The 27,896-nt window shown below is 39.9% G+C and overlaps 2 protein-coding genes across 4 annotated transcripts in view; one reads left to right on the top strand and one right to left on the bottom strand.

The window, feature by feature from the left end:
- RIC1 (RIC1 homolog, RAB6A GEF complex partner 1) overlaps positions 1 to 22,442 on the top strand; it is a 92,972-nt gene extending 70,530 nt beyond the window's left edge. For 2 of the 3 annotated variants that reach the window (XM_056130555.1, XM_056130554.1), the window contains exons 18-26: positions 1,032 to 1,148; positions 2,524 to 3,252; positions 4,913 to 5,071; positions 5,157 to 5,293; positions 8,093 to 8,379; positions 9,278 to 9,469; positions 16,897 to 17,074; positions 17,211 to 17,399; positions 18,787 to 22,442. In XM_056130555.1, the coding sequence (XP_055986530.1) occupies positions 1,032 to 1,148; positions 2,524 to 3,252; positions 4,913 to 5,071; positions 5,157 to 5,293; positions 8,093 to 8,379; positions 9,278 to 9,469; positions 16,897 to 17,074; positions 17,211 to 17,399; positions 18,787 to 19,072 (2,274 nt within the window). In that variant the 3' untranslated portion in view covers positions 19,073 to 22,442. The remainder of the gene's footprint in view (positions 1 to 1,031; positions 1,149 to 2,523; positions 3,253 to 4,912; positions 5,072 to 5,156; positions 5,294 to 8,092; positions 8,380 to 9,277; positions 9,470 to 16,896; positions 17,075 to 17,210; positions 17,400 to 18,786) is intronic. The other variant, XM_056130556.1, reaches the window with a different exon arrangement.
- Positions 22,443 to 24,725: 2,283 nt separating this feature from the next.
- The window catches only part of ERMP1 (endoplasmic reticulum metallopeptidase 1), a 58,169-nt gene continuing 54,998 nt past the window's right edge, over positions 24,726 to 27,896 (bottom strand). The window contains exons 14-15 of the mRNA XM_056130585.1: positions 27,615 to 27,778; positions 24,726 to 27,491 (exon numbers count right to left, since the gene is read on the bottom strand). Of these exons, the coding sequence (XP_055986560.1) occupies positions 27,327 to 27,491; positions 27,615 to 27,778 (329 nt within the window). The 3' untranslated portion in view covers positions 24,726 to 27,326. The remainder of the gene's footprint in view (positions 27,492 to 27,614; positions 27,779 to 27,896) is intronic.

The raw sequence follows: 27,896 nt of genomic DNA, 5'->3' as shown, positions 1-27,896 counted from the left end.
CCAAGAACCTCTCCCAGCAATGCTCTGCTAATCTAACCAGACAATTCTTTACTGGCACCCAAGGACTGGGTGCTGCTTGGGCCCTTAGGTGCTGGCAACTACCAGGGCCACCAGGGCTCAGGGGTCTCTAGGACCACGCTCAGCTATGCCCAGTGGTGCTTGGGAGCCCTGTGGTACCTGAATTGAAACTCTCAGAACCCCTGACTGCTGAGCTATCACCCCAGCCCCAGAATGTCCTTGTTCTCCACAAGTAAAAATATTTTTACCTAAGATTCACTCTAAAACAGTGCTTCCAAAAGTTAAGCTGAGGGATAAGTGAGAGCAGTCTGGCCAGGTTAGGTATTTTATGAATTAAAAATCGATGGCAACAAACCTTTAAAAGGGGGTTTAAAAAGTCAAGTACAAGAACAGAAGGAAATGAGTTACTTCTTACAGTTTTCAAATAAGAGTTATTTTTAAAATCTGAGTTATACAGGACTGGGAGGAGGCAAGTACCATGGGTGCTGACCTTAAGTAATAAAGAAAATATTCCTTTTGTCATGGAAATTTTCAGATGAATTCCAAAGCAAAGGGTCTAGTCACACTTTCCCATTAGAGAACTATTGTATCCCACTTACATCCACAACACTTAAATTCATATCCTGCCTACAGTACAAACCTGTTCCTTTTGACTCATGTCTCTCTCCCTCATCCTTCAACTCCCATTTCATCCTTCAAGCCTAGCTATGCTAACTTACATCACTGAAGTGATCTCTCATCTTGATAAAATTTCAATATTTTCTTAGTTTTTGCAGAATAATCAGCTCTACCCTCAGTTTATATTCATTGGTACTGTTCATTAATTGCACTATTAAGCTTATTCTACCTTATCAAGAAAGGTCCCTTTATTCACAGAGCCCAACAGAATGACTATACATAGTACATACTCAATAATGTTAGTGGTTAACCTGTAAACTTAACACATTAAAGGGGAATTGCTGAAAACATACATAACTAAAGTTGATATGACTGTAATTGTCTTTTGCTCTCAGGCTCGTGATGCAGAGAGCATTATGCTCAACCTTGCAGGACAGCTTATCATGATACAGAGGGACCGATCTGGCCCTCAGATCAGAGAGAAGGACAGTAACCCTAACCAAAGGAAACTTGTGAGTAAATACTACATTAATACTAAATTGGAATGAACACTGAGAAGGTATTTGATTAGGATGAAGCTATAAAAAAATATCTAAGAGAAATATTCTTGCGTTTAGATAGTCTTGTGGTTTGGAAACTGATAGTAAAAGTAAGTAAAGTAAAGGCCCTCCTGTTGATCATGATTTGCTCGGGCGGGCCCAGTAACGTCTCCATTGGAGACTTTGTTGTTACTGTGTTTGGCATATCGAATACGTCACGGGGAGCTTGCCAGGCTCTGCCGCGCGGGCGAGATACTCTCGGTAGCTTGCCAGGCTCTCTGAGAGGGGCGGAGGAATCGAACTCGGGTCGGCCATGTTGGCCGCGTGCAAGGCAAACGAAACTGATAGTATGAAAAATTATTCTCAAGCTTTTGGGTAAAAGACCATCTGTTAGAGTGATGGATAAGGTCTTGAAATTATAATGAGCGTTCTGCATTACAGATGTTATTGCTTAGGCATTATTTGCATAATCTAGTAGAAAGTAGGAAAAGCTGTTCTAATTAATGGGGTGGGGTTGGTTTTTCTTTTTTTCAAGAGTTAAATACATGTATATTGAAAGGTAAAAAAAAAGGTAAAGGCCCTCCCGTTGATCGTCGATTTGCTCGAGCGGGCCCAGTAACGTCTCCATTGGAGACTTTGTTGTTACTGTGTCTGGCATATCGAATACTCTCGGTAGCTTGCCGGGCTCTCCGAGAGGGGCCGAGGAATTGAACTCGGGTCGGCCATGTTGGCTGCATGCAAGGCAAACGAAACTGATAGTATGAAAAATTATTCTCAAGCTTTTGGGTAAAAGACCATCTGTTAGAGTGATGGATAAGGTCTTGAAATTATAATGAGCGTTCTGCATTACAGATGTTATTGCTTAGGCATTATTTGCATAATCTAGTAGAAAGTAGGAAAAGCTGTTCTAATTAATGGGGTGGGGTTGGTTTTTCTTTTTTTCAAGAGTTAAATACATGTATATTGAAAGGTAAAAAAAAAGGTAAAGGCCCTCCCGTTGATCGTCGATTTGCTCGAGCGGGCCCAGTAACGTCTCCATTGGAGACTTTGTTGTTACTGTGTCTGGCATATCGAATACTCTCGGTAGCTTGCCGGGCTCTCCGAGAGGGGCAGAGGAATTGAACTCGGGTCGGCCATGTTGGCCGCTTGTTAGGCGAACGCCCTACCCGCTGTGCTATCGCTCCAACCCAAAGGTAGGGTATTGTTATCAACTCTGATTTGCAGTAGAACCCCCTAATTTTTCCAGAAAGTTATACATGATTTTAAAAGATTGATGAAACCAGTGGGAACTTAAGAACCTAAAATTTTACATAGAACAAAGAAACCAATTGTCTCTCTCTCTCTCCAGCTGCCGTTTTGTCCTCCTGTTGTACTTGCGCAGTCTGTGGAAAATGTCTGGACCACGTGTCGAGCAAATAAACAAAAGCGTCACCTTCTGGAGGCCCTCTGGCTGAGCTGTGGTGGTTCTGGAATGAAAGTTTGGCTCCCTCTCTTCCCTCGGGATCACCGCAAACCCCATTCCTTCTTGTCCCAGAGGATCATGCTGCCTTTCCACATCAATATTTATCCGCTGGCTGTTCTGTTTGAAGACGCGTTAGTCCTCGGTGCTGTCAATGACACTTTACTCTATGATTCTTTATACGCTCGGAACAGTGCTAGGGAACAGCTGGAGGTGCTTTTCCCATTCTGTGTTGTCGAGAGAACCTCTCAGATCTACCTCCACCATATTCTGCGTCAGCTGCTGGTCAGGAACCTTGGGGAACAAGCCTTGCTCCTAGCCCAGTCCTGTGCCGCATTACCTTACTTCCCTCACGTGCTGGAACTTATGCTCCATGAAGTGCTGGAAGAAGAAGCTACCTCACGGGAGCCCATTCCCGACCCTCTGCTTCCCACTGTGGCGAAATTTATCACCGAATTCCCCCTGTTCCTACAGACAGTGGTCCATTGTGCCAGGAAGACAGAATACGCCCTGTGGAATTATCTTTTTGCAGCTGTTGGAAATCCCAAGGATTTGTTTGAGGAGTGCTTGATGGCTCAGGATTTGGACACAGCTGCCTCTTACCTTATAATCTTGCAGGTAATAATTTTACACAGAGTAAAATTGTATTTAAGGAATCAGTACAGGTAGGTTTTCTGTTCAGTTTCTTTCTTTTTGAAGAATTCAGTCTTAACAATCTTTTCTGATGGCAGAAACATTCTTTCAAGATCATTAAGTAATATTGGAGGTTTTTGAAAATCCTGTTTGTCTGGACTCCTGCTTAGGAGTTCCCCACCCCCACCTTCACCTCTCCTATCATGGTAGGCTTCCTCCTCTCACCCCTTTGAGAGTCTCATAAGTACGATTTCTGAACTCAGGAAGAACAAATTTTCGTTGTCTATACATAGGCTAAACTTGATGAATGAGTTTACAGCATTATTTTGAATAACATTGAAGTGTATATTTTATAGACTATGCATGTAACGTACATACTGTATATATTATTGAAATACTACATAAGAAACATAGGAAAGAACTAGTTTGAATACTAATTGATTTGTCTAAGCCCCCTCAATAACAGGTCACTGAGCTCCTTGTTGTGTGGAATTGCTAAGGGGACGCTGAGTAGAACATGGCTCATACCACAGCATCTTTCATTAGGCTTCCAGGGCAGGCCAAAGAGATTCCGCCCATAACATTAATTACACACGTTTCACATGGATTTTTCTCAAAATAATGGGTTCTTTAACTCCTGAAATATGTTCCATTATCATACAGGACATAATAGTCTAGTGTTCCTGCATTATGATTTGAATTCTGTACACTTCAAGCTTCTTTCAGCTTTATGCTAGGTTGCTGTTATTGACAGAGGAAACTAATCATAAACTTGCTTCGACATTGCCTGAGCAGATCCTCTGTCAGTCAGTTTGCATGACGACAACCAATTGAAATAAGAGAGATTTTAGCAGAAACTGAATACCCTGAGAGATGAAACCACAGTATCCTAAAATTAGAAGCAACACTGGCAGTTGGCAGCTGGGGGTCTTTTTGTGTGTGTGCGTGTTGGGGGTGGGGGGGCATATCTAGCTGTTCTCGTGGCTTACTCCTTGCTCAGAGTTCAGTGATCACTCCTGTTGGGGCCCAGGAACCATTTGAGGTCAGCTGTGTGCAAGGCAACAGCCCTATCTGATATCCTATTGCTTCCACCCTAGGGAGTTGCTTTGTCACTCCTGAGACGGAGTAATCTCCCAAGCTGTGGAAGTAGAAACTTCTCTCTGTTAGAATTCTAAATTGTTATAGATTGACGAATAATTATTTTGCAGTTAAATCTTTTCATTGAGCACTCTTACTTAGCGCCCACATAGAAGGTTTAGTTCTGCATTCTCGGACAGCACTGCCATACGACACATAGGCTTGAGCTCTTGGAGTCAGGCAAACCTAAATATATATTCTTGTTCTTCTACTGGTCTTCGAAGTTGCTTAATTCCTTTTCTCATTTGTAGAACAGGAATGCTGTCATTTTGTAAAGTTAGTAGGCTCAACAGAAATATGTACTTTAGTTTGCAGAAGCTAGCATGTTGCAGAAGCACTGTGAATCTCATTTTATATTACACCTTTAGAATATTTTCACTGCTTTTTCTTGTTATGGTACTTCTTATCTTTTAACTAAGCAAACCCCTACGGTGTGGTATCTGTGTTCCTTCTCTATGTTTAGGGAAGGAATTATAAAGAATTTTGTTTTCCTCGTTTGTTTTGCTAGAATATGGAAGTCCCAGCAGTGAGTAGGCAACATGCTACTCTTCTGTTCAACACAGCCCTGGAACAAGGCAAGTGGGACCTATGTCGACACATGATTCGATTTCTTAAAGCCATTGGTTCTGGAGAATCTGAGACGCCTCCATCTACACCAACAGCTCAGGTTTGTTTCAGAATTGCACAGCTTTTCCAGCCATGCCATTGCATGACATTTCTCTAACTGTGCTGCACCATATGTGTAATCCTAGGAATCCAGTTCAAGTGGTGGATTTGAGTTCTTCAGGAATCGGAGCATTAGTTTATCTCAGTCAGCCGAGAATGTTCCTGCTAGCAAATTCAACTTACAGAAAACTCTGAGTATGCCATCTGGTCCTTCTGGGAAAAGGTAACAGGTTAAAAAAGCATTGCTGCTTTTAGGGCATTCTCTGACATACTACATTTCAGGACATTTACAATTTTGAATCTTAAGGAGAACAGCTATTTGTCCAATAGCAGTGCCTTTATTTCCAAAAGCCTTAGAAACCTCACAGAAGGATTCCTTTCCTTCCTCCAACATTCACTTCTTGGTAATTTGTACAGTTTCTCCTTTTTGTACCAGAATAGGTCTTGATGTACCTGTTCTGACTGCAACTAACTATGAATTGACTCTGGTGATAGAGGACCTGAATAAAAGGAAAGATAATTAAATATGCAGATAGACCAGAGCCATCTTATATAAGTCAACAGTTTCCCCTCTTTTTTTCAAACACACCTTTGGACAAAAAAATTTTTAAATGTTTTCCATGGAGCTGAAGAGCTAGAGATGGGATTGAGTCACCTGCTTCATACTTAGTGAAACTGGTTCAGTGCTGGCCCTGCCAGGAGTGATCTCTAACACAGAGCAAGGAGTAAATGCTAAGCACCACTGAGGGTATATCAGCAAGCCCCCTTCCCCCCACACCACACACACAAATATTTTTGTCCTTCATGTATCATGTTCTCTGGCACTCCATGTGACCTAAAGAGAGCTTGGACGAAAGATCACTAAAGCCAAGCAAGACAGATAGGACAGTGAGGAAGGCATCCCTTGTGTGTGGTCCCCCAGGTTCGATCCCCAGCATTCCATATGGTCCCCTGAGCCCTACTAGGAGTGATCCCTGGACACAGAGCCAGGAATAAACCCTGAGCATTGTCAGGTATAGATCTCAAACAAAACAATACCCAAAAAAAGATGAATGAAAGGTTATTTGTTCTGCATATCATGAGAATAGGGTATGGTGTTTGCCTTGCACGTGGCCGACCCGGGTTCAATTCCTCCATCGCTCTCAGAGAGCCCGGCAAGCTACTGAAAGTATGCCGCCCGCACAGCAGAGCCTGGCAAGCTACCTGTGACGTATTTAATATGCCAAAAACAGTAACAAGTCTTACAATGGAGACGTTACTGGTGCCTGCCCGAGCAAATCGATGGACAACGAGAGGACAGTGCTACAGTGCAGTGCAGTACTTGGCTCTCCTAAGACATTTCTTGGAGAAGTCATTAAACACTGGGAAAGCAAAGAGGAAGTGTATCCTAGATACTGAAACCTGTCTCATACGTGGGTTTTTGTCTCGTGAAGGAACTGAAGTCATGCCGAACTATATGAAATAGAATTTTCTGTGGTTTATGAGTTACCTGTATTCCTTCCTGTGTTGTTACATGTTACATGCTCTTGTTTTTCTCCTCCCTTTCTTTTATATAATTCTCATATTCTTATTTTAGAGCTTGACACATAATGCAAGATTATTGAGGCATTTTTATTGTTATTTTTTAATCCTTTATTATTTTTTAAATCCCAAACCATTAATGTCATCCTCTACTCCTGCTTTCCCATATTATTATGATTGATGATACGAAGAATCTTGCAACCATGAAGGATTCTTTAGCAGTTCCCAAACATATAGTAGCTTCTCAACCATACCCTGAATTAAATGCTGGATAATACATACTCATTATTTGGCATATGCCAGGCCCTGTTTCTGCATCTGCAAGTGTAGGTCTAGGAACTGTTACACAGTTCTATAAAGGTTGAAATACTGCTATCTACATTGCACAGGAGAAGATAAAGACACCTAAGAAAATATTCACAAACAAGTTATGAATGACAGGACCAAATCTAAACCAGCAGGCCTTCTCTAGTTTATCAATTACCAAAAGTATCAAATGATTCGTTCCAAAACCGTTATTCTTATCAACTTATGAGTAAGGTGATGATAGATATTTAGTCAAAGGGTGTGTGTGTGTGTGTGTGTGTGTGTGTTTCTCTTTTAAATTAGGGGACTAGGGTGATGCCCAGGGCTTACTCCTGGCTCTGTGCCCAGAGCTAACTCATGATTATGCTCAAGGATTATATCTGGTACAGAGGACAAAACTGAGTGGGGTCTGCTGCATGCAAAGTTGAACCTCTCCACTATCTCTTCGGCCCCCTTTTAATTTCACATGTGTACTAAACTCACATTAATAGACTTCATTTCACTTTGCGTCTTTGTCTGTGTTTCTTTAATCTGATCTCCTCTCTTTTCAGTTGTCTTTTCAAATACTACACTATTTACTCCTTTTCTTTTATTCAGCCAGTTATTACCTTTTTCCTTGTCTGGTTTTGTCCTGTTTTCCTCATTTCATATATAGGCACACCTTGGAAATAATTGCACATTCAATTCCAGATCACCTCCAGAAACAAAAACAACAACAAAAAAAAGAATATTGCATTAAGACTAGTCACATGAATCTCTGGTTTTCCCAGAGCACATAAAGGCTGTATTTATACTAAACTGCAGTTATTAAGTGTTAGAATAGCATTGTGTCTTTGAAAGTAAAATGATGTGCGTTACTAAATTTAACAGATAAAAAGTAAGCACATGCTTTGGGGAGAATGCTGCAGTGAGGCTTGTTTGACACAGGATTTCCATAGACCTTTGATTTGTAAAAAACGCTTAGCTGTAAACTGCAATTATGCTCATTACTCCTTTGTTGCAAGAGCCTATTGTGTTTCAGGTATTGTTCAATAGATTATCCTATCACAAGAATGAGAAGCCCTGATAATTAACTTCATCCCCAGTCAGAATTAAACCTTGTATCCCCAACCTCTTTATCACCAGCATCAATGCTATTGTATAGAAGTATGTGAAACCCTTAGAGCTTATAGCTTTCTTGTGATCCCTCTGATAGATGGAGCAAAGACAGTGACTGTGCTGAGAACATGTACATTGACATGATGCTCTGGAGACATGCTCGGCGCCTCTTAGAAGAAGTTCGACTTAAGGATCTTGGCTGTTTTGCCGCCCAGCTGGGCTTTGAACTAATTAGTTGGCTGTGCAAGGAACGTACCCGAGCGGCCCGGGTAGACAACTTTGTAATAGCCCTGAAGAGACTCCACAAAGATTTCCTGTGGCCACTTCCCATCATCCCAGTCTCTTCTCTCAGTTCTCCTTTCAAGAATGGAAAATACCGATCAGGTAATACAGACTTTGTGTCATTCATACAAGAAATGTATTTCACTCCTAGTTTTTAGACATTTTACTTTGGTTGACAGTCAGGGAAATCTTTCTTTTCTAAACTCAGGACTTATTGTACATCAGTTGGAACATCCACCATTTGATTAAGGATATCAAAAAAATACAACCTCTGTCTCCAAGTCTTATGATCTTGAATTTTAGGTATAAAAGTCCAATCATAATTAGTTGATTAAATTGAGAATTGAGTGACTAAAAGCTAGTGCCTAATGCAGGAAGGATTTTCAGAATTGGTTAGTTATGTACCTCAAAATAAGCTCAGTGTGAGCTAGAGAGATAGTACAGTGGGTAGAATGCCTGCCTTGCAGGTGGCTGACCCAGGTTTGATCTGACACCCCGTAGGGTTTTCCAAACATCTCCAGGATTGATCCCTGAGCACTGAGCCAGGAGTAAGCCCTGAGCAAAACTGGTATGGCAAACAACAGCAATGGCAACACCGAAAAAAAAAAAAATGTGAACAGAATAAAGTTTATCTCGTCCTAGAAAGACGATATGAAATGGCGGTACAGCAGGAGGTAGTACAGAAGTTCAGTCACTTGCTTTGTAAGCAACCAACCCCAGATCAATCCTGGCATGGCAGATGGTCCACTGAGCATAGTAGTCACTGAGCACCAAGAGGTGTGTACCAAGAAACAAGCAGCTATAGATTGCATTATGTCAGTCCATTTTGTTAGAGTTAGACTTCCCTTGTTTATGGGTGAATGATGCAGCACAGGAGAGTAATTGGCTTTGGGCTTCTACTATAGGGGCAGGGGTGTGGTAGCGAGAGAAAAGTTAGAAGAACTGAATTGGAAATGGTAGAATGTGCAATTTTTTTCTGTTTTTGGACCTACTTTTGCAGTGGGAGAGCAGCTGTTAAAATCTCAGTCAGCTGACCATTTTTTAAACCTTGAGATAGATGCTGGTGTCTCTAATATTCAACGAAGTCAGAGCTGGCTGAGCAACATTGGTCCAACCCATCCTGAGATAGACACAGCCTCATCCCCTGGACCACAAATGCAAGATGCCTTCCTGTCACCTCTCTCCAACAAAGGTAAAGGCCATTTTATTTTAATTTTAGAATCAAATCCAAGGCTTCTAACTTCTAACTAACATTTTCCCGTAAATTCTAGCTTTTCTTTGCAAGGAAGTGTGTATAGGCTGTAGCAATTAGGAGGTAGAGCCTCATTGAGTCCCGCACCTCCCAGCCCCTTTCAAGGGAGCCTTATTGGCAGTCTGCCAGCAAGCTGGAGCTTGGTGGACTCCTCAAAGCAGCATCCTGTCAACACAGTCACAAGAAGGGGGTTATAGGAAAAAGAACAGGGAAGAAAAGGTGGGCTGCTAATCCCAGGGTTCCAGAACAAAGAGTGAACCCTTCCAGGTAGATCTCCTAAGGCGTACCTCATTTTACCTACAAACCTAGACAAAAAGTGAAGTTAGAATGAGGAATTTGTCTTAATCTTCAGGCTTTTGAAAATTAGCATTAGAATCTTTAACCTGAACAAGGGTAAAGTGGCTTCGATTATACTTTGCTTATCTGAAGTTGAATGTGGCACAGGGGAACCTTTGCAATTGATTTTAGTTGAGAAACATTAGCTGTAATCTTCAAGTAGAATGTTTTCCCCATATAAATAATCCATTCTTTTCTTAATTAGATCAATATAAAAGATTGTATTATAAAAATTTGTGTACTTTTTTTTTCCCCTTGGGATCTTCTATGTAATATTCTTCATCTTAACTTTGTACAGAAAGCCTAAAATAGTTGGTTTCTCTTTACCAAAACATGTGGACCAACCTCTGTTCCATCATGGGTAATTGTAAGCTGAAAAGATTTTATTTAATTTGGGGGAAGGGGCAGGAGGGGCCATACCTGGCAATGCTCAGTGGTTACTTCTGGCTCTGCACTTAGGAATCACTCCCAACGGTACTCAAGGAACCATATGGGATGTTGGGGATTGGACCCAGGTCAGTCACATGCAAGGCAAGCACTCTACTATCTCTCTCTAGTCCCTTTAAGCTGAAAAGATTTAAAGTGACTTATGTTGTTAGATGGGATTACACGGCGCCAGGGGACCAGTTGGTGGGTGTGACCCCTGCCTACTGGAAGATGGAGGATCTGGATGAAGGATGCTCAGCCCCAATCCGAGCAGGCTTGGAGATCTCAGCCCCGGGACCAGCATGCCTTTGTTTCTCTGCCAGTACCTTCATGCGTGTGGAGAGTGGTCTCAGCATGGTTGTGACTGGTTCTGGAGGTCTTCGGCTGCTGGAGCTCTGCCCCCAGGGGTCGGGGCGGGGGGACTCAACCCGCCCCCCTCCAAGGGACCCTGGCGAGGACAGCCAGGCGCAGGGGCAGGAGACTCTTTAATAGCTAGAGAGGTAGTACAGGGGTTAAGGTGCATGCCTTACCAGCTTCATCTCCATATGGTCTCAGAAAGACTGCATATGGTCCTCTGAAACACTGCCTCAAATGATCCCTGAGTACCGAGTCAGGACCAAGCCCTGAGTAACCGCCAAGTGTAGCTCAAACCCCACCACCCCAAAACATATAATTTTAGGAGCTAAGCTGGTTTTCATTCATTTTTTTAATGGCCAGTAATTTGCTTGATGTTTAATTTTCAGTATGGGACTTAATGCCGCTGTCACTTATTTTTTCTGTTGTGGTAGAGTACTCAACCTTAGCTTTTTGTTTTCCTGCTTTAAATTTTTTTTTTAATTTAAGCAGTCTAATTTATAATACTGTTAATATTAGCAACTTTGACCACCTTAGGCTGGAGCGATAGCACAGTGGTAGGGCGTTTGCCTTGTGCACAGAAAGCCCGGCTGAGCCAGGTTCGATTCCTCCACCCCTCTCGTAGAGCCCGGCAAGCTACTGAGAGTATCTCACCTGCACAGCAAAACCTGGCAAGCTACCTGTGATGTATTCGATATGCTAAACACGGTAACAAGAAGTCTCAAAATGGAGACGTTACTGGGCTCGCTCAAGCAAAATCGATGAACAGTGGGAGGACAGTGTTTGACCATCTTAACCACCTTTAAGTGTACAATTCAGTTAGCTCGATTCATGTGTTAAACAGCCAGCCTCCAGAATTTTATCTTGCAAAACTAACACTTCCAATCTACAAGATCACAACTACCTATTTTTCCAGGCAACTGCCATTCTGTTCCGTCTCTCCGAATTTGACTTCTCTTGAATACTACATATAAATGGAGTCATATATTACCTGTCATTTTGTGAATGACTTACCTAGCAGAATACATAAGGTCCTTAAGGTTTTGTCCATCTTATATCATATGTCAGAGATTTCTTCCTTTTAAGGCTAAATAATATTCTATTTTATGGTAGACATCACATTTTGTTTATTCATTAATATACTGATGGATACTACATGGGTTGTTTTATAAATCTTTTTATAGTTTGACTATTGTCAAACTATATTTGGTGATTTCATCTTCATGGTTTAGTTTAGTGGCTTCCTCTGTGTGTCTTCTAAATTAGAAATTCAGGCCGATGTGTCTCAAGTGTTCTGCATAATATGTGCACGTACAACAAATTTGGCCCTCTGAGCACTACTGAGTATGGCCCCCACACCAATATATTACTGACTGACTCTAGAGACTTGATTACAATTCTACCTAGATTCCTAAACTTGACACAAGTGATATGGGGAGGGGAAGGGACCACTGTGCCAAAGATGAGCATCTGAAAACAGGTAAAGGGACAAACATGATAACCTTTCAGTACCTATGTTGCAAACCATAATGCCCAAAAGGAGAGATAGAAAGAAGAAAAGTGCCTGCCATAGAGGAAGGCTGGGGGGAGGGTAGTGAGGGAAATAGGGGACATTGGTGGTAGGAAATGCACACTGGTGAAGGGATAGGTGGTAGAACATTGTATGACTGGAACCCAGTTATGAACAACTTTGTAATTGTGTATCCCATGTTGATTCAATTTAGAAAATACATGCATACATATATGTATGTATATACCAGGAAAATAAAAGTTTAAAAAAATCTATGTAGATTATTCAAGGAGGTAGACAAGATTATCACATAATGCTTGGTTGTCACTAAGTAATATGTATCTTTAGGTCTGTACCCAATGTGGGTGTTACTTATTTCTTTCTAGTAGTTATGAACAACTTTGTAATTGTGTATCCCATGTTGATTCAATTTAGAAAATACATGCATACATATATGTATGTATATACCAGGAAAATAAAAGTTTAAAAAAATCTATGTAGATTATTCAAGGAGGTAGACAAGATTATCACATAATGCTTGGTTGTCACTAAGTAATATGTATCTTTAGGTCTGTACCCAATGTGGGTGTTACTTATTTCTTTCTAGTTTAGGTAATATGGTCAACAGCATTAACATTTAGCATTTTGTTATACAAAGTTAACTGCACCCCACCGCCCCCAAAGTGCCCAAGACTTCACCACTATCCCTATGTAACTCCTACTCTATCTCATTACTACTGAATCATCTCTGCATGATAATCATACTGCATGATAATCTAAAATCTGTCACCATTCAATACTGTGTACTCCTGTTATGTATCTCTGTAGACAATAGATGACTGAGATCATCTAATATTATTCTCCCTCTGACATTTTAAGTTCCACCTATGTTGCAGAAAGATGCATGATTTTATCTTTTTTTTTAATGTAGGCATACAATACAACCTCTTTATTAATCCATGGTTTAACATTTGGGTTGTTTGCATGCCCTGGCTATTGTACTAACTGTTGCACTGTACATAGGATGCACATATATTTTGTAATTAATGTTCTTGTGTTTTGGAGGTAGATGCCAAGAATTGCTGGTTTATATGGGAGCTCTGTTCTTACTGTTTTCAGAAATCTTCATACTATTTTCCATAAAGGCTGAACCATACAACATTCTCAGCAAGAGTGAATAAAAGAAAGTTCCATTTTCACCACATTCTTGGCAACTCTGCTTATCTCCAGTCTTTTTGATATATGACATTCTCACTGGTGTGAGATGATACCTCATTGTTTTAGTATGATAACAAGTGATGAGTATGATAATAAGTGATGAGGAACAGTTTCATATGACTACTGGCCTGAAGTTTTTATTCATTTCCTCTCTATTTTTGATGAGATTATTTATTTTGTTGATGAATTTTGTGAATGCTTTATATGATCTTGAATATTTGCCTCTTAACTGATGAGTTCACGTGTTTCTTTCATTTGCTAACTTATTTTAGTCAGTTTCTTTTACCATACAAAAACGTTTTTTTTAAAACGTTTTTTTTTTTAAACGTTTTTTTAAAACTTTTTTTAAACGTTTTTTTCAAACTTTTTTAAAACGTTTTTTCAAAACGTGAGATAAACAGCTGCAAAGTTGTTCATGAATGGATTTCAATCATATTATGTTCCAACACCATCCCTTCACCAGTGTACATGCAAAACCTTTTTTAATTTGGTGTAGTGCCATTTGTTTGTTTTGTTGTTCTTGTTATCTAGAGTGGAGTCAACTCATTGAAGATACATCTGAAGTCCATATCCTGGGGCATTCTCCCTCTGTTCTTCTCTCTGTTTTATGAATTCTGGTCCATTTGGGGGAAGCTTAATCCACTTTCTTTATTTATTTATTTTTGGTTTGGGGGCCAAACCCAGCAATACTCAGAGGTTTCTCTTGGCTGCACTCAGGAATCACTCCTGGCAGTGCTCTGGGGACCATATGTAGTGCCAGAGATAGAATCCTAGTCAGCCACATGCAAGGCAAGCATCGTATATCCACTTTACTATCTTTCCATTTTGAATGAACTTTCTTAAATTGTGAGATGTCGACCCAGTTCCATCTTTTTTTTTTTTTGCACATGCCTATCCCATTTTTCCAGCACTATTTCATCAGTAGTCTTGTTCCACCTTATGCAACCAGCTGCTTTGTCATAGATTAACTACCCATATATCTGAGGGTTTATCTCTGGACTCTTAATTCTGTTTCATTAGTCTGAGAGCAAATCTTTATTCCAGTACCACATAGTTTTGGTTACTATAGTTCTACAATATAATGTCAGGGAAGGGAATGCATTAGTACCCACCTTCTTGTTTCTCAGAATAGCTCTGGCTATTAGGAGGGGGTGGTATATGATTCCTTATAAATTTTGGTAGTTCTAATTCTTGAAGAATGTCATCAGAATTTTGTGATTACGCTGAATTTGTTTAATGCTTTAAGTAGGATGCTGATCCTGACCATGTTAATTTTCTGTTCATGAGCATGGAATATTTCCCCATTTCTTGGTGTCCTGATATATTTCTTTCAGTTAGTGACACATTTTCCAGTGCATAAGTCTTTGACATCCTTTGTTGATTCCTCGGCAGTTGTTTTGTTTTGGGGACTCACCTGACAATGCAGGGGTTATTTCTGGCTCTGTGCTCAGGAATTATTCCTGGTGGTGTTCAGGGGGGTCATATGGGATGCTGAGGATCAAACTCCAGTTGACTATGTACATGGTCAGTGCCCTACCTATTGTACTATCACTGGCCTCACTATTTGTTTTTAAATACTATTTTAGAGGCTGGAGAGATAGCACAGCGGGTAGGGTGTTTGCCTTGCACGCAGACGACCCAGGTTCGATTCCCAGCATTCCATATGGTCCCCTGAGCACCGCCAGGAGTAACTCCTGAGTGCAGAGCCAGGAGTAACCCCTGTGCATCGCCAGGTGTGACCCAAAAAGGGAAAAATAAATAAATAAATACTATTTTAAATGTGATTTTTTTCATTCGCTTTTGTTATTTGCATATACAAATGTAACAGATTTTTGTGTATTGATTTCTTGCCTGCCACTCTGCTGTACTGGTTCATTGTTTTTAAGAGTTTTTTAGTAGGGTTTAGGGTTTTCTAATATTATCATGTCACCTGCAAATAGAGATGGTTTAACTTATTCTTTGTTATCATTTGGATAAGGGCACTGTAGCACTGTCCTCCTGTTGTTCATCGATTTGCTCAAGCAGGCACCAGTAACGTCTCCATTGTGAGACTTGTTGTTACTGTTTTTGGCATATCGAATATACCACAGGGAGCTTGCCAGTTTCTGCCATGTGGGTGGGATACTCTCAGTAGCTTGCCAGGCTCTCCGAGAGGGATGGAAGAATCGAACCTGGGTCAGCCGCATGCAAGGCAAATGTCCTACCCGCTATGCTATTGCTCCAGCCCTTAGACCACTTATGGCCAAGTGGTCTAAGGCACCAGATTCAAGTTGTTATTATTTTTTTTTAAATTGTATTTCTCCTTACATTTTAAACACTGTGGTTTTACAAAGTGTTCATGATGATTTGTTACAGGCATTCAGTGTGCCACCACCATTACACTTTCCCTCCATCATTGTCTCCAATTTTCCCAATTACCCCTTAAGTCTGCTTTCAAAGCAGGCTCTCAGTAATTTATTTTATATTGCTTATTAACATTAATTTGCTCACGGGATGATAAAAAAAATGTTTCTGTAGGAGAAAGCTAGTGAAGATTCTTTTATCCCACCATGGAGCCATTAAGTTGTTGTGTAAGAGATGACTAAAATGTTTATAGGTTAAACCTTCTATATTTATATTTTGTTACCCGAGATTTGTTGCCTTTTACATTACATCCCATCAAATCAGTTGTGCTACTCATGGTTTCTCAGTGTTGTAGAGTTTGAGATGTCACTCCAAAAAGTACAAAAATTTTAACAGGTTTGATAATGGCTGGAGTTAAATTTTTAACTGGGTGGTGGTTTTGGGACTACCGGATGTTCCAGAAGTACAGGGAGATGGGGGTAGGTAGCCCATCCTTGTCTCCCTGAGAGCCTGGAGATTTCAGTCACAAAACCCACATACCTGAATTTTTAAGCGGATTAATTTCTGGGTGAGGCTTCTCCCGAGCAGTAGAGTCCAGCCAGGAGCATGGCGGAGATTCTGGAGTGTTGGATTTTTTTGGCTGTTGGGCCTCTGTTTGGGTGTGTACTGGGCTGATCCACCCCCTCCTAGGTAACTCAGCCTTGCACAGAGTCTGGAAGAATCACAGCAACCTGTTGGTCTTGTTCAAGATTTTGTGTCTCTAGATCAGGACGAGGGAAATGGCTTAACATATTATTTTCCAATTTGGATGCCTTTGATTTCTATTTTTTTTTTTTCTGATTGCTGTGGCAAGGACTTCCAAAACACTATTGAATAATGGTTGAAAAATTGGACCTCCTTGCCTTAGGTGTGATCTCAGAGGGAGGGCTTTCAGATTTTCACCATTGAGTATGATGTTAGTTTGGGGTTTGTTGTAAATTGCCATTACTGTACTAAGGTAGATTCCTTCTATCCCTATTTTATTGAGGCCTTTTAATTATGAACAGATACTGAAACTTGTCACAAAGCTTTCTCTGCATCTACTAATAAGGTTTTTATCCTTCCTTTTGTTGGTAAGCTGTATTCTATTAATTGAATCCCACCTGAAGCCAGCTTGTAACTTTTGGCAATTCTTCACCAGGTGATGAATGCAGTATTGGTTCGGCCACAGACTTGACTGAAAGTAGCTCCATGGTGGATGGGGACTGGACAATGGTGGATGAAAATTTCTCCACACTCAGTTTGACTCAGTCAGAGCTAGAGCACATCTCCATGGAGTTGGCAAGTAAAGGGCCTCACAAATCCCAGGTCCAGCTTCGGTGAGTTTCTTATTTTTTTGCACTCAGGAAGTTTAGGATTCGGGACAAATAGGGTAGCACAGGGGCTTCTTTCCTCAGGATGGTTGCCCTTCTATAGAGCCTAAACATCAATCATTGTGTCTCTGTTTATATGTAGGTATTTGCTACACATCTTTTTGGAAGCAGGGTGCCTGGACTGGTGCATTCTCATAGGCTTGATTCTTAGAGAATCCTCAGTAATCAACCAAATTTTGGTTATTACCCAGTCTTCAGAAGTAGATGGAGAAATGTTACAGAACATAAAGACAGGACTGCATGCAGTAGACCGGTGGGCCTCTACAGATTGGTAAGTGCTGGTTTGGTTTCCTTAAATTAATACTCATGGCTGTTTTGGTGAACTCTGTCCTTTGAAGTTAATATAGCTTAATTTTGGTTCATTTATTTGGCAAGTTTTAGTTGGATAAAAATAAAAATTCCTTCATGTGCTTTTAAGGCACATACACAACCATTTAGGTGAGTAATAGCCATCACAATAGTATTGGTCAATTTACAGGATGAGTGCTGACACTGACTTATGCTTAACACAGTAGAAATGAGGTTAGAATTAGACTGGAAGTTGAGATTTATAGTTTCGTAGAATTTAAGATAATAACCCAAAAGGTTTTTTTTTTTTTTAACACTTGGTGATGTTCAGGTCTTGCTTTTGGTTCTTTGCTCAAGGATTACTCCAGTTGGGCTCGGGGGACTACCTGGGGTGCCCAGGATTGAACCTGGGCCGGCCAGCAATATGCATGTCAAGTGGGTAGGCCACTGTAGTATTGCTCCAGCTTCCAAAAGATTCTTGGAAAGAGGGGCTGGATAGCACAGCGGGTAGGGTGTTTGCCTTGCACGCGGCCAACCCAAGTTCAATTCCCAGCATCCCATGTGGTCCCCCAAGCACTGCCAGGAGTAATTTCTGAGTGCATGAGCCAGGAGTAACCCCTGTGCATCGCGGGGTGTGACCCAAAAAGCAAAAAAAAAAGAAAAAGATTCTTGGAAAGAAACTTAAGAAGGTCTGTAAATTTAACATTCCATGACAGTTAATTGCGGATTCTAGAATTTTCTGTCATCAGCTGTGTATGAGTTCAGGCAAATTGCGTCCCTGACTTGGATCTCATTTTTAATTGACAATTTAGATATCCTCTCCAGGTTCTTTTTCAAGTCTGAAATCCTGTCTTTTGGTCTTTAGACTAGAATTTTCTTTTTTAATGTAATAATGCTGTGTAGGAGCGATAGCACAGCGGTAGGGCATTTGCCTTGCACGCAGCCAACGTGGCCGACCCGAGTTCGATTCCTCCGCCCCTCTCGGAGAGCCTGGCAAGCTACCAAGAGTATCTCGCCCGCGGGGCAGAGCCTGGCAAGCTCCCCGTGACGTATTCGATATGCCAAACACAGTAACAACAAAGTCCCCAATGGAGACGTTACTGGGCCCGCTCGAGCAAATCGAAGATCAGCGGGAGGGCCTTTACTTACTTTACTTTAATGCTGTGTAAAGGGTGTCACAGTCTTTACTGCTAGGAGCCAGAAATGTCAAACTAGATGCAGCAGGGTGTTTAAGACGCCTTTCTTCCCCTACTCCCATCGGCTCCCTAGCCCTATCCCCGTAACACATTGATAAATGTTTAATATAAATTTGCAATAAATTCACACCACCTGTGGAGTCTTTTGAATGTGGTCCTTTTTCCTCTACTTAGCCCTGGATATAAGCCATTTTTAAATATCATTAAACCACAACTGCAGAAGCTCAGTGAGATAACAGAAGAGCAAGTTCAGCCTGAAGCCTACCAGCCTGTAAGTGCGGGTAAGACTCCTGAACAGACCAGCCCTCGGGCAGAGGAGAGCAGAAGCTCCTTGGGCCATGGAAACATCCCCCAGGGCGAAGTTGGAAGTAGCTGTACAGTCGGCCGCAAAGAGGAGGACCTGACCAGAGCAGAGGAGGAGCCTTTTCAGGATGGGACCTATGACTGCTCTGTGTCCTAGCAGTGGTGAGCTCCACGGGGAGTATGTAGCTCGCAGTATGCAACTGGGTGGATGGTTTAACCAGGGAAGAGACCCTGGTAAAGTATTATCAGACTTTCACCAACTTTTTCTCCTTTAAGGGATCTCTGAGTTTATAAAAATGTGACATCAAGTAAATCACCGTTCATTAGAGAAATATTTTAACTATAGTGAAAATAATAAAGAATATTGTACAGATGTATACAAGAATATTTTGGTTTTCTTCATAAAGGCTGGTAGCTCTTAATCCGTAATGATTATTTGGCCCCAGATGAGCTTACCTTTTCTGTCTAGCTTCTTACACGTTTTCTGGTTCAGCGTGTGTTCAGACTGCCTTTTTTTTTGTTTTGTTTTTGTTTTTGTTTTTTTTGGCAAATAAATGCCGAGGTTCTTCCTGTAGCTCAGCAGAATCTTGAGCTACATGTGTGCCCTACAGATTGAGAGCTCTGGACACCCTCAGGGGCCTCCCGAGTAGATGTGCTGGCACATGTGGTATGATGGGGTCTTGCTTTTTGGCTTTTTGTGCCTGTTAAACCCCAGTCCTGAGGGAAAGACCTGTGTTAACCTGTAGTAGTTAACCTGTGAATCAGTGTGTGCTTTAGCAAGCTTGATTCCTATTAGTTTGGTGTGGGCAGAGATCTAAAAGGTTCCAACTAATTATGCTGTTAGATACCACTGTTTTGTATCAAAGAACTGTATCTTTTTGTGAATACTGGGTGTAAATAGACCCAAAAGCATTATTCATATTTTTTAAGGCTTATATTATAATTTGTAAGGTTTCTGGATTCTGCGTGGCTAGAGATATCCTTGAAATAAAAATAGGGCTTGCTCTTCTTTCCAAATGTGAGAACTTGTCATAAAGGAAAGAAGACTTATTGGTTTGGTCATCAAGTAACCAGGAATGGTAATACCGATCATGAAATGGAACTGGTTTTGTGCAAAGTAATATAGTTTCTTATTTATTGCTTTTGTAAATTGAATAAAAAGTGGACTTCTATGTAAATAGACTGTCAAACTCAATTGTATTATCATGGCTACTAAAATTAATCTGTAAAGAATGCATTCTTCATTGTAACTTTTAAAGTATTTTATGTATTTTTAGATGACTTAAATTTTAGTTTTCATACATTATGAAAACAAAATGGCATATTTCCTGCTTCTGACTAAACACATATCCAGTGTATGTACTTCTAATTACTTATTACAGTATTAATTTAGATAGCTTGTTTGTACTGTGCAATTTGAACAAAGGAATGCAATGTTATTTTTTACAAAAACAAACTTGTTTATTTTTATAATAACAGTGTATTGATGTGGACCAAATTTGTACCACTATGTAAAATAGCCTCTCTTCTCATAGTGCAATTACAATTTAGAAATAAAACTTGGTCCTCTTTTCTTTTTAAAGTGAACAGATTTAGATGTCCTAGTCCAGTTTCCTTTGAAGGAAAATTCAAAACCAATTTGAAATTGCATTATCCAGAATTCATCAAACTGTTTTAAAATTACTCAGTTTGGTAGTTCACTGAATTTACTTTTTACATTACAAGTGCAATAACTTCACGTACTAAACTCTAGGATGGGTGGAATGTGATTTTTGGTACCTGGTCCTTATGGTGCTACTTTTATTTTAAGTCTTTGTTTTAAACCACCTTACCCTGAATCTAAGATTGAAAATGATTGTTTACCATGTGAGTCCATGCAGCCCAGCAGGTTCTTCTCCTGGCCTGGTCTACAAGGAGAAGAACCAGTGTTACTTTCGTGTTTGGTATAAATATTCAGTCAATAAAAATGATTTTCCATTGTAAGTAGCTGTGATCTTTTCAGATATTTTGATTTTTTGATCTTGTCTTTCTGGATAGCAAGTTACCAAGAAGTTAACAATATTTTGGGGTTAAGAGCCCATGTGATTCTGTTCTTCTATAAAAATAACTGTTTTTCAACCCACAGGAATTCTTATTCTCCAAGGCAAAAAAACTGGGACATGAAAAAATTTTCTCTTTGGTAGTATGTTCTTATGTTTGTCTTGTTTGGTTCGTAACTGTTCAAGCCATAATTTGACCAATGAATTTAAATAAGTATAACTATTTGAAGTTTACTAGATACATTTAAATTATTTGCTGATACCAAAAGAAGTCATTTGGGGATTGAGTCAACTTTTGCTTGTATTTAAACTTGCTGCTACTTCTGTAATGTGTGTATTTTTATGTGGTGAAGGGCAATAAAATCATTACATTAACCTTTGTTCATCTCAGGTTAACAAAAAGTTCTATGTATTAAAAACCACAAAAGTATTCTCTTCACTACATAATTCTGCCTCTTAGAGTTTTTCTTACAGAATGACCCAAAAAATCCAGAAAAACTGTTTTAAATCTACATATTATATTATGAGCATGAAAGTCTGAGAGTGTCCTAGATACCTAATGGAGATTAAACAGTCCACAATAATGATATGGGAAATATCTTTAGTATAATGGGGGAATGATACAAAATCAGTACTAGATCCCTTCTACCCAGCAGGTAAGTCTCTTTATATAGGAGACTAGGCATCAGACCTCAGAAGTGAGATTAAAAATGATTGACCTTTTCTTAGTATCCCATATTCTAAGTCTGCGGTCTCTGAATTTGTATATTTTGGATATGTTGTATAAATGGAATCATATTTCATGAGTTTTTCTGGGGACTTCTTTTACTTAGCATATTTTTAAATACAGTTTTAATAAAAGAGTCTCCCTAAACGGTGCTGGGGGCCACCAGGTGTAGCCTTGGTCCTTGTTCTAAGGGCTTTGAGTACACCCCAGCTCTTAACATGGTGTAAATTTTTTAAGGCTTAATAATATTTTCTTGTATTTATTATATACAAAAACACTGTAATTATCCACCCACCAGCTGAGACACCCTTGGGTTTCCACTTCCTGTGAACTTTCATATAGAAGTCTCTATGGAGACATTTTTCATTTTCTCCAGCATTAGAACTACTGAGTCATATAAATAGTCAATTTGACCACATTACAAAGTACTTGTACTATTTTTTACATTTCCACTACAATAAAGGAGGATTTCCATTTCTACCATTAACATTTGTAATTACCTGAATTTTTGGTCACAGCCATCTAAGTTTTGTATAAAATGATAACTGCATTATGGTTTAGATCAGATTTCCCTGCTAATATATTTTCATACAGCTGTTGGTTATTTGTATATTTGGGAAGAGGGATCCTTGACTATCTCAAAACTGGCCATTTATTTTACTGACTTCAAGGTTTATGTTTGTAAATGTTTTCTCATTCTCAGGACTTGTGTTTCCACTTTATGATACTTGTCCTTGTAGGCATAAATGTTTTATTTTGATGGTCTTTTATTTGTCTTTGATCGCTTGGGCTTTTTGTGTCAGAGCTAAGAAACTCTGCCTAACACAAGGCTTTTAAATATTTATGCCTATGTTTTATTGAGTTTAATCATGTAACCCCACATTGATGTCTTTGAGCCATTCTGAGTCATTTTAGTGTATGTGGTTAAGGCAGTGGATTATTTTGTGTACCAGAATCAAGTTAAGGACTTAGACACGCAAGATATGCCTTCTACCACTAAGCTACACGCCCAGCTATTAGTTATTTTGTATATGGATATGCAGTTGTCCTAGCAGTGCTTAGTGAAAACATCCCCACCCCACCCCCAGTGGATTTTCAAAGCTATATTACTTCCTAATTGAATGCATGGATTTATATCTAAAGTGTCAGTATATGTTGCATTGATTTATATGTCTATTCATAATACCATTATCACTGTAGGAACTTATTAAAAATGTGCCTTGTCTCTGCTTTTTAAAGATGCTTTTGGCTATTCTTCGTTCCTTGTATTTTTGGATGAATTTTAGGATCAGTTGGTCAATTTCTGCATGTGCACACAGACACAAAAGGCAGGAGGGTGGGGTTGATAGAGATTGTAACCAATCTTTGATCGATTTTCTGGAAAATGTTGCATTCTTAATACTAAGCCTTGTAATCCATGGACAATGGGTGTCTTTCCAGTAACTTGTCGTCTTTAGTTTCTTTCAGCAATGTTTTGTAGATTCCAGTGTAAAAACTTGAATTTTTTACATTTCTTCCTACAGGAAGTTTTCTTGTTGCAACTTGTGTTTTTCATTTTTGCATTGTTCTTTATTAGTATATGAAATCCTGGATGGGAGCTATTGGGTAGGGCACTTGCCTTTCACTCAGCCTATCCTACAGTCCCCCATACAGTCTCCCAAACACACCAGAAATGATCCCTGAGCCAGTAATAAACCCTGACCACCACTAGGTGTGGCTCAAAAAATATATACTAAGATTTCTGTAAATTGGGATTCTGAATTATTGCTGAATTAAACAATGCTGAATTATTACTGAACTTCTTGTGGATTCCTTACCATTTTCCAAATAAAAGATCTGTCTTTGTAACCAGGGACAGTTTTAATAATCTGACTCTCTTGTAAAATTGTTTTAATAGGAATTCCATACAATTTCAATAGATGTGGCACAGTAATAGCTATTGAATCTTCTGTGGTGGTCTTAGGAGGATATTTTATCATAATTATGCTAATTGAATTATCCCTTTTTACGTGTTTATTGGGGAAAATTGTTGGGGCTTTGCCAAAAAAATTTTTTTTCTCATTTATTGATGTCATCAGGTGGTTATTCTTAATTTTATTCCATTAATATGGTGTTTGAGATATATCCTTGGTTATGGTACCTTGGCTTTGATTCCCAGCACACACACATGCCTCTAAATCAGATCACAAAAAAATTATGCCAGTACATTTCAGGATTTCCTAGGATAAGTATCCCATTTACAATAGTTAACAAATGAGGACTGGAGAGATAGTACAGTGGGTAGGCACTTGCCTTGTTTGTGGCTTACATCAGTACATTCCCCAAGCCCTCCAGGTGTGATCCCTGAGCACAAGTAGGCGTGTCCCCCCACAAAAACCCAAAAATATTTAACAAATGAAGCCAGACATAAGACCATATTATTGGTTTTACTGGCTCTAAAAGAGGGCAACATTTAAGTTAAAGATGCACGTTTCCTCTGTAACCAATGATAATTTGGCATGATTCAGTAGGTTTTTTTTTGCTTGTTTGGGGGCTGTACCTGCAGTGTGGGGTACGGCAGCGTGGGGGGGGGGGGGCAATATGCATAACATATATATATGTAGTCCCAGGGCTCAAAGCTGGGTCAGTTGCATGCAAGACAGCAAGGCAAGTTGTCTTCTTCATGCCTATATTCTCTCTCTGTCTCTCTCTCCCCAATTCTTAGGTTATTTGGGTATCCTGGGAATGTTAAAAAATATCACATAAAAAATTGGCAATACATTTCCTGACTCCGCTCAGCAGGGGAAACTTGTACACATGCTCCAGTGGCCGCACCTTCCAGTGAACTGTTTTAAATGAATTCACTCAAAGGGAGAGAAGCTGCACAAAGATCTTGGATTTCTTTCAGTTTTGTGGGGATTTTAACATTTAACATTATGAAATTCATAGACATCCTTTTTTTATTCATAGTTACAGGGATTCCAATTGAAATAGTGTTTCTGTGCTAAGTTATCATGTCCATCACCCGTTAATATAGTAACAATTATACATCTACATAACAGCATTTCTTCAAATGTGGGTATACAATAGAACATTAACAAAGATTTATTAAAGACACCTCAATACTAGTAGGTTAAAAATTTTATTTTAATAACATTGTAAGGCAACAATTAGTCCTCAGCAAATCAGCAAACCAATGAACCCAAGGATGGACACGATCATTTCTTTCTACATTTCCTGAGTCAAAAAGCTCGGTTTATGCCCCACCCCCAGCCCAGTTGTAACATTTTAGAATCCTATCATGCTTATTTACATCTTAATACAATAGCTCTTAGGTCAGACTCAAAAGTGACTTTTTTACAGAATTTCTTCAAAAACCATAATTCTTTCTTTACCTGAATGTTCAGTTCTGTGCTGCTTACATTTAAATTCTGTAGAAAATAATGCATTTTAGGGGGAAAAAAAGTCCTTTAATTTCAGAGGCTACTGATCTGCTTGCCAGTGTGCTTATTATTAACAGTCATTAACTTGTGTATAATTACTTAACCATTTCTAAACATAAAACAATCCCCCAGAATATTAAGCATGCCCTGAGACTAGTAAACATTTTTCTCGCTACTGACCTCATACAATCTTGAAACTTCATAATGCTAAAGAAAACCAAAAGAAAATTGTTTAAATAGGAAAATAACCCAAAGGCAAAGAGAAAAATCATGATTATTTCTGAAAAAGGGTAGCAACATCCTTCCTAAAGGAAGAAAATCAGAGGAACAATTTGTTTTCCTTAGTGACTTTCTCACTACAGGTGTTTTTTTTTTTTTAATTTTTTCCTTCTCTACAATTCCTAGTGCTCTATATCAAAATAACCACAGGGACAAAAAAATATATATATCCACATTTTCAAATTCATTGAGATATTACTCTTTCATTTTCTCCACAACTGTGATTATATGAGCAATGACCACTGCAAACATGCAAACATTTCTGCCTGGCAGAAATACTTGACAGCTGTACACTTAGAACATCAGAGACTGTTTAAGCATGGTTTCTACAAAATCCAAGGACAAGAGTAGCTACAGGTTCAGCATCTGCACGATATAAGTCTTTTAGGTCTGACTACACCCCTGTCAGTGTGGACCCAGTCAAAATTTTTTCAGCAATTACAACTTAGTCAAGCCATAGTAGTGTGGTTAAGAAAAGCATATTGTACAAGTAGCCTTAAGAGTTTCCTCCAGCAGCATATACTAGGCTTGGATGTGATGCCACTATTGTTTTGTTATGGCTTTTAAAACATTTCTTGGCCTAGGCATTTTTCCACTTCCGGGGAGGGGGGGCGGGGGGGAATGGAATCTAGCAGAACTTAGCACTGATCTCACTAAACCCTTCTGTTGCTGCTGGACCCACTAAATCATGAGAGGCACCACTGTGATATGCCTTGCAAGCTACATGCCCATCTTCATCAAAGTGAAAAGCACCTTTCAGTCCCAAGGCTTCCATTAGACATGATCTGAACACCACATTTACATGTAGAGAGGTTTCTCTCCAGTGCCAACTACCTGATGTCTCAGGAAAACCAAGTCCACTGGACAATAAGAAACTAATCTGTTCAATTGGACAAAAGACAATTGAAAAGTACAGACCCAGTGCATAAACAGAATTAAGCGCTAACCTTGGTTAGCAGGTGAATCCTTCTAAACAGAATATTTGGAAAATTTCTAGCCTCCTCCCCACTCTCCTACTCAGATTAGTCACCATGACAACTCAGTGCTTCAAAGAAGAAAGGTAAGAGTCAAAAAATACAGAAAGTAGCTGAATAAATGCTCCTCTTCCCAAAATGATGTGGTGCAGAGAGGAATCAGAGTTTTAACAGGAAACCAGGCAACAAAAGGATCAGAAAGGGGCCAGAGCGAAAGTACAGCGGGTATGGCATTTGCCTTGTACATAGCCAACCTGGGTTCCATACCCAGTACCCCAAATGGTCCCCTGAGCACCACCAGGAGTAATTCCTGAGTGCTGAGCCAGGAGTAACCCCCGAGCATTGCCAGGTGTAACCCAAAAGCAAAAAAAAAAAAAAAGAGTAAAAGTGTAATGATAAATCACAGGGCATCCCTGTCAGGACAGGAGCCACTAACAGAGGCCCTGGGGGTCAGTGCAGCGAGGAGAAAGCATGGTCCAGAGGCCTGAAAGAGCAGGGTTCCTGGCACAGGCTGGGGCGCAAAAGCCCCATGGGTGTTCCCCAGCCCTTGCATTTGCTTTCAGAGACCAACAGAGTTAGGTCTCCACCATTTATTCACACAAAATGGTGTAGGACTTCACTGAGAAATGTTATCTGTCTTACCTTCTACATCTTTCATGACCCTAAAGGAGTAATTAAAGTGGTTTGTTGGCTTTTATCCTTAGGATCATAGAAAAGATGCAAATGTGTAGTGGCAGTACCCACAGGTGCTTAAGTACCAGAAAACTGGCATTTTCAAGTGTCATAAAGGCCATGCATCACTACTTACAGTATAACCACTGTAGTGCCCTTGAAAGGTGTAACACACAAAACTCTGAACTCATACTCATTAAAAACTCACTGACTTGCATTTTTTCTGTGTAACAAAGGACAAAACTATGTCACACAGACTATCCCACTGGATCGTTGTCTTAGGAGTTCATCTACAAGATTAAAAAACAAAGAGATTGTAGGTGCACACCCAGGCAGAAGGAAATGTCCAATCTGGGAACTTCTCTTTCAGAGCATCCAGCTGGAAGGACCTCTTTTCTTCCCCAGAAAGGTAGTGGGCAGCAGTGGCCACAGTGACCATTCCTTCAGGTTGTTCTTCCGAGACCTGACAGAGAAAAATCAGTTATTTCTATGGTTTTATGAGGACACAATATTGATGACAAGCTTCCTGCGCAAAACACCCAGGAACACCCGATCAATAACACAATTAATTCTTGGAAATCCTGACCTGTACTTCTATCCAGAATTGCCAGGCAGAGGCCTGAAGTCCATGGGAGTAAAATACAAAGTAGTCCCCTCCTTTACTTGTGACTGGAGTCCCATTGCCAAGAGACCACTGAGAGAGCGTTGACCCTTTGTGAGTTCGGACATAGAATGACATATGTGTTGGTCCTGAAAGAGAAGAGGAAAGATTAAATTGTTGAATCCAATCATCAATCACTATGACATGCAATTAACCCACTACCCAAACCAGATCACGAAGGTTCATGCCTTTTCATGTCAGAGCTTC

Source organism: Sorex fumeus, unplaced genomic scaffold (assembly GCF_029834395.1).
Source record: "Sorex fumeus unplaced genomic scaffold, SorFum_2.1 ptg000079l, whole genome shotgun sequence".
Taxonomy (NCBI): Eukaryota; Metazoa; Chordata; class Mammalia; order Eulipotyphla; family Soricidae; genus Sorex; species Sorex fumeus.
This window is presented reverse-complemented; position numbering and strand designations above follow the sequence as displayed.